Source organism: Gobio gobio (assembly GCF_949357685.1).
Source record: "Gobio gobio genome assembly, chromosome: 25".
Lineage (NCBI taxonomy): Eukaryota > Metazoa > Chordata > Actinopteri > Cypriniformes > Gobionidae > Gobio > Gobio gobio.
In genome coordinates, this window is record NC_137121.1 from 4204730 (window position 1) to 4211689 (window position 6960).

At 46.1% G+C, this 6960-nt stretch overlaps 1 protein-coding gene across 1 annotated transcript; it reads right to left on the minus strand.

Annotated features, from left to right (window-relative positions):
- Nucleotides 1–5128: 5128 nt before the first annotated feature.
- Nucleotides 5129–6960, minus strand: LOC307121784 (uncharacterized protein; the record flags this gene model as incomplete). Its single annotated transcript, XM_079809541.1, has 3 exons — nucleotides 6694–6960; nucleotides 5217–6442; nucleotides 5129–5134 (listed from the first exon to the last, which is right to left on the minus strand). Exons 1-3 carry the CDS (start codon nucleotides 6791–6793, stop codon nucleotides 5129–5131), a joined length of 1332 nt encoding a protein of 443 aa, XP_079665667.1. The 5' UTR covers nucleotides 6794–6960.

The following is a 6960-nucleotide window of genomic DNA, read 5'->3' on the forward strand; positions in this document are numbered from 1 at the left end:
GTTCGTCTGACGCTGAATCGGTTCGTCTGACGCTGAATAAAAAATCTGAAAGACTGAGAGGAAATGAAACATCGTCTAAGTAATTTTTTTTTTTTAAACTAAAAGATTCGGGGCTTTTGACAAAACATTCGGGGCTTAAAGGGTTAGTTCACCCAAAAATGAAAATTCTGTCATTAATTACTTACCCTCATGTGGTTGGACACCCGTCAAAACTCCGTTCATCTTCAGACACAAATGAAGATATTTTAGTGTAAATCTGATGCTCTGAAAGGCCTCCATTGGCTCAATGGCACGGTTCACTCTCAAGACCCTTAAAAGACACTAAAGACGTCGTTACTCCTGTCAGACGTTCCTGCTGGTTCTGGTGCAGAAGAACAATGCAGTACTGCAGAACTTCTGCTCCCAGCAGCTCCTGGACTCGTTTCACAACATCACACTGCTCTGATTCTTGATCTTCCAGATTCAGGACCATTAAAACGGCGTGAGGTCCAGGAGCCGAGAGAAGCAGCGCTGTTGTGAAGCTCTGTCTCGCTGTGTCCTCCTCACAGAGGTTTGGTCCAGTGACCAGCATCATTCTACGCCCCTCGTCTGTAATGACTGGAGTCTTCACAATCTCTCTGTCCTCCTGTCCAGCGGCTTTCCTTCCTGACAGAATCTCTGCAGCGCTGAATCTGGAGTCGCCTCGGGTTCCCACTATCAGGATTCTCACATCACCATCATCATGAGAAGCTGAAACCATCATTCAAAGACAAAGGTGGTAAGAAAGATATGTTCTTTGAAACAAGCATTATATAATGAAATTTTGCTTCACTTTTTAGTGATTTATACTGGAAAACAAGACCAGCAAACACATTCAGAAGAAGGAAAGTCATACAGGTTTTGGGAATGACATCAGAGTGAGCAAATGTAGACAGTCGTGAGTTATTATATGTACACTATTTATTTAAAAACATTGAAACATTAAAGAGCGGGTACATTACCTTCTGCTTGTACAGATGTAATGTGAAATTCCAGAATCAGTGTAAAAAGCAGCTTGTGTTTTCTCTTGGTTAATTTCATCATACAACCTAAAGAGTGCATGTAGCCAAACGTAACTTTAAATATCTGTGACTCGGATCACCCAGATCAACAAAACATTTCAAAATAAAAAATGTAAAAATGTTTAACTTACGGTCAGTGTATTTAGAAACGCTGTGAGTGTAGTTCTGTTCTGTCTTTTGCTTTACTAAGACACCTGTGCTCGACGAGAATTTAAGTGTTCGACTAGAGACTAAACCAGTATGACAGGTTTTTTGTGTGGACAAAGGGTGATCAGTTCTCAAACCTGCTGATGACATCACAAGAATGTAATCAGTCCGTTTCAGCACCCCACATTTTGGTAGGTGTAGCATAAATACCCAAAATAAAAAGGCTGCTCCTCAGAAGTCATTCAGAATAGACACATAACCAACATATAAAGACAACACTTGAATTTAAGTTTAAGACTCATTATTACTCAGACTGTTATTAAGAAGGAGATTTATAAGCTCAAACATAAAAACAAAAATTAAAAAACTAATAATATATATTTTATTAATTAATTAATAAAGACGCCCAGACTTCCCTCTCCCTAGCCACTTCCTCCAGCTCTTCCGGGGGAACCCAGAGTTGTTCCCAGGCCAGCCGGGAGACATAATCCCTCCAGCGTGTCCTAGGTCTTCCCCGGGGCCTCCTCCCTGTGGGACATGCCTGGAACACCTCCCTGGGAAGGCGTCCAGGAGGCATCCTATAAAGATGCCCGAGCCACTTCAGCTGGCTCCTCTCGATGTGGAGGAGCAACGGCTTTACTCTGAGATCCTCCCGAGTGACCGAGCTTCTCACCCTATCTCTAAGGGAGCGCCCAGCCACCCTGCGGAGAAAACTCATTTCGGCCGCCTGTATCCGGGATCTTGTCCTTTCAGTCATGACCCACAGCTCATGACCATAGGTGAGAGTAGGAATGTAGATCGACTGGTAAATCGAGAGCTTTGCCTTACAGCTCAACTCCTTCTTCCCCACGACAGACCGGTACATCGACGGCATTACTGCAGACGCTGCACCGATCCGTCTGTCAATCTCCCGTTCCATCCTTCCCTCACTCGTGAACAAGACCCAGAGATACCTGAACTCCTCCACTTGAGGCAGGAACTCTCCACCAACCTGAAGCGGGCAAGCCACCCTTTTCCGACTGAGAACCATGGCCTCGGACTTGGAGGTGCTGATTCTCATCCCAGCCACGTCACACTCGGCTGCAAACCGTCCCAGTGTACGCTGAAGGTCCTGGTTTGAGGAGGCCAACACGACAACATCATCCGAAAAAAGCAGTGACGAAGTGTGTCACAAACCGGACACTCTCCGGCCCTTCGCTGCACTTAGAAATTATGTCCATAAAAATTATGAACAGAACCGGTGACAAAAGGCTGCCCTGCCGGAGTCCAACATGCACCGGGAACAGGTCTGACTTACTGCCGGCAATGCGGACAAAGCTCCTGCTCCGGTCGTATAGGGACCGAACAGCCCTAAGCAGGGGGCCGCCGACCCCATACTCCCAGAGCACCCTCCATAGGATGCCACGAGGAACACAGTCGAATGCCTTCTCCAAATCCACAAAACACATGTGGACTGGTTGGGCAAACTCCCATAAACCCTCCAGCACCCTGTAAAGGGTATAGAGCTGGTCCAGTGTTCCACGACCGGGACGAAAACCACACTGTTCCTCCTGAATCCGAGGTTCCACTATCGGCCGAATTCTCCTCTCCAGTACCCTGGCATAGACTTTCCCGGGGAGGCTGAGAAGTGTGATCCCCCTGTAGTTGGAACACACTCTCCGGTCCCCCTTCTTGAAAAGAGGGACCACCACCCCGGTCTGCCAGTCCAGAGGTACTGTCCCCAACCGGCATGCGATGTTGCAGAGGCGTGTCAGCCAAGACAGCCCCACAACATCCAGAGACTTGAGGTACTCAGGGCGGATCTCATCCACCCCCGGTGCCTTGCCACCGAGGAGCTTTTTAACTACCTCGATGACTTCAGCCCGGGTGATGGACGAGTCCACCTCTGAGCCCTCAGCCCCTGCTTCCTCAACGGAAGAGATGTCGGTGGGATTAAGGAGATCCTCAAAGTATTCCTTCCACCGTCCAACAATATCCCCATTTGAGGTCAAAAGGCGCCCATCTCCACTGTAAACAGAGTTGGTAGGGCACTGCTTCCCCCTCCTGAGGCATCGAACGGTTTCCCAGAATATCTTTGAGGCCAACCGATAGTCTTTCTCCATGGCCTCACCGAACTCCTTCCAGGCTGATTTTTTTGCCTCCACGACTACCCGGGCTGCAGTCCGCTTAGCCTGCCGGTACCTGTCAGCTGCCTCAGGAGTCCCACAAGCCAACCAGGCCCGATAGGACTCCTTCTTCAGCTTGACGGCATCCCTTACTTCTGGTGTCCACCACCGGGTTCGGGGATTACCGCCTCGACAGGCACCGGAGACCTTACGGCCACAGCTCCGAACAGCCGCATCGACAATGGAGGTGGAGAACATGGTCCACTCGGACTCAATATCTCCAGACTCCCTTGGGATCCGGTCGAAGCTCCCCCGGAGGTGGGAGTGGAAGATCTCTCATACAGGAGACTCGGCCAAATGTTACCAACAGACCCACAACGTACGTTTGGGTCTGCCGGGTCTGTCCAGCTTCCTCCCCCGCCATCAGATCCAAATCACCACCAGGTGGTGACAAGGTTTGAAAGCTCCGCCCCTCTCTTCACCCGAGTGTCCAAGACATACTGCCGAAGGTCGGAATGAGACGACCACAAAGTCGATCATTGACCTCCGGTCTAGGGTGTCCTGGTGCCACGTGCACTGATGGACACTCTTATGCTTGAACATGGTGTTTGTTATGGACAAGCTGTGGCTAGCACAGAAATCCAATAACAGAACACCGCTCGGGTTCAGATCAGGGGGGCCGTTCCTCCCAATCATGCCCCTCCAGGTGTCACTGTCACTGCCCACGTGAGCGTTGAAGTCCCCCAGTAGAACAATGGAGTCTCCAGTCGGAGCACTTTCCAGCACCCCTCCCAGAGACTCCAAGTCTGCTTGGACCGCAATATTTTAAATGTATAAAAATATGATGTGGCTGTAGAGTAGCAACTGAGGAGTTGAGTACTGTCGAGTAAGTCTGAGGATATTATCGCTCAAACTATGCATTTTATGAAACATTTTCTCAGACCATGTCATGTTAGTTTTTAGAGAAGGCTGATAAGATGCTCATCTTTGGTTCACACCTAACGTGAACAGAGCGTCTGGAGCGAGTGATTTCCATGTTAAGTCAACATAAAGACGTGTTGACGCGCATCTGGAGGTCCTGCAGCGCGAGAGACGCATTTAGCGCGGCGGACACGATTTCGAATTGCGCAATATGCACGTTACGCATGAGTGGTGCTTTTTGTGCATTTGCGCGTTTGAAGCGAATTCGCGTCTGACGCCTGAGTTGAAAAATCTGAACTTTGGCATCTGTTCACACCACGTTAACCAATCAGGAGCCTGCTTGCTGCTGTCACGGGGTGATAAACTAATGGCAAGTCAATAGCAGATGAGAAACCCAGAGTAATTTAGAAATACTACTGTTATTGTGTCACAAAATGTAGTTTTAAGACTTTTTCAGGCGAGAATGTACTGGTTTAAATCTCAAATCTGTGGTTTATTTATAAAGAGATCCCCTATTTGATCTGCCGTTTTTGGAGTTGTGAGCTCCAGTGGATCAGTGGCGCTCAGCGCTCATTAACCCCGGCGAGAGCAGCCTTTCCTCGGCCAGTCCTTCTGCCGTCTGCCGCTGGCTCTGATGTCTCTTTGCTGACGTTACAAAATTATAGCACATCACTATTATTGGGCATTTTGTGTCAATAGTTATTTTTTTCCTGTTATATTTATACGAATGTAAAATACATATGTATTTGTGAATATTATATAAACACACACACACACACACACACACACACACACACACACACACACACACATGGTGTCATTTGATGTTGTTTTTGTTTCTTCTCCAAATTACTATTAATGCTCCTAAAAATAATGCTACATAAAACAAGTAAGAACTGACCTAGAAACTCATTATCAGCTCTAAAATAAGAAAAACTGAACCAGTGAGCACACAACCACATGAAAAAAATGGTGTAAAAACAGCTAAATAGATCACAATCACTAGGGGTTCACTCTTTAAATGCCAATATGCCATCGTAAGCCCAATTATCAGCATTAATGTCATCTTCACACCAAGCAGAGCAAACACAGTCACAAACCCCATTGAGAGTGTCGCCCCAAAGGTACAACAAAGAAGTGACCAGAGCGCAAAGACTGGAGATTCATTACTAATCGTTTCATTGCGAAATATGAATGCATAAGCCTTGTATGCGACTCCGGGAGCCGCACAACACGCCATGAGCACTTCTGACCACGTCCTGATGCTGATAATTGTTCCCAAAACCAGAGATGAACCCAGAAGAAATGGTAAAAATATAAGTATTAGATGAATATAAATATCCTCTTTGGTTTTTTGACTGCTGCTACTTATGCTAAAATTTGATTTTTCTATTTCTTTTTGATGGTCTGTTGCTAATACAGTTACTAATGATGTTATCAAGGACAAATTTTGCGGTATAGCAACATCTGGATTCAGAACATATCTTAGATAGACCATAAACAATACAAGAACAGCAATTTTTGCCCCAGAATATCCTTTAGCGTAAACAACACGAGCTGTAAGTGAAACAAGGAAAATCCATATTATGATTCCAGCTGCACCTTCTAAAGTGTCATATTTTAATGAGAAGAGCTGCTTTTCTTCATGTACATCTTGACTCGTTTCTTTTAACGTTTGTGTCAATACTGAGTCAAATCCGTCAGCACTGAGCCAAACTAGCTTGTGTATTTCTGCTAGGAGAGCTGCTGTCTGAGCAGGTTTGGGTTCAGAGTCTCTGATCATGTGAAATCTGCCTCCACATGCGTTGATCATTTCTCCAGCGATCCCTCTGGACGCTCCTGTCAGACGTTCCTGCTGGTTCTGGTGCAGAAGAACAATGCAGTACTGCAGAACTTCTGCTCCCAGCAGCTCCTGGGCTCGTTTCACAACATCACACTGCTCTGATTCTTGATCTTCCAGATTCAGGACCATTAAAACGGCGTGAGGTCCAGGAGCCGAGAGAAGCAGCGCTGTTGTGAAGCTCTGTCTCGCTGTGTCCTCCTCACAGAGGTTTGGTCCAGTGACCAGCATCATTCTACGCCCCTCGTCTGTAATGACTGGAGTCTTCACAATCTCTCTGTCCTCCTGTCCAGCGGCTTTCCTTCCTGACAGAATCTCTGCAGCGCTGAATCTGGAGTCGCCTCGGGTTCCCACTATCAGGATTCTCACATCACCATCATCACGAGAAGCTGAAACCATCATTCAAAGACAAAGGTGGTAAGAAAGATATGTTCTTTGAAACAAGCATTATATAATGAAATTTAGCTTCTCTTTTTAGGGATTTATACTGGAAAACGAGACCAGCAAACACATTCAGAAGAAGGAAATTCATACAGGTTTTGGGAATGACATCAGAGTGAGCAAATGTAGACAGTCGTGAGTTATTATATGTACACTATTTATTTAAAAACATAGAAACATTAAAGAGCGGGTACATTACCTTCTGCTTGTACAGATGTGATGTGAAATGCCAGAATCAGTGTAAAAAGCAGCTTGTGTTTTCTCTTGGTTAATTTCATCATACAACCTAAAGAGTGCATGTAGCCAAACGTAACTTTAAATATCTGTGACTCGGATTACCCAGATCAACAAAAAGTGTAAAAAAATTTAACTTACGGTCAGTTTATTTAGAAACGCTGTGAGTGTAGTTCTGTTCTGTCTTTTGTGTTACTAAGACACCTGTGCTCGAAGTGATCGACTAGAGACT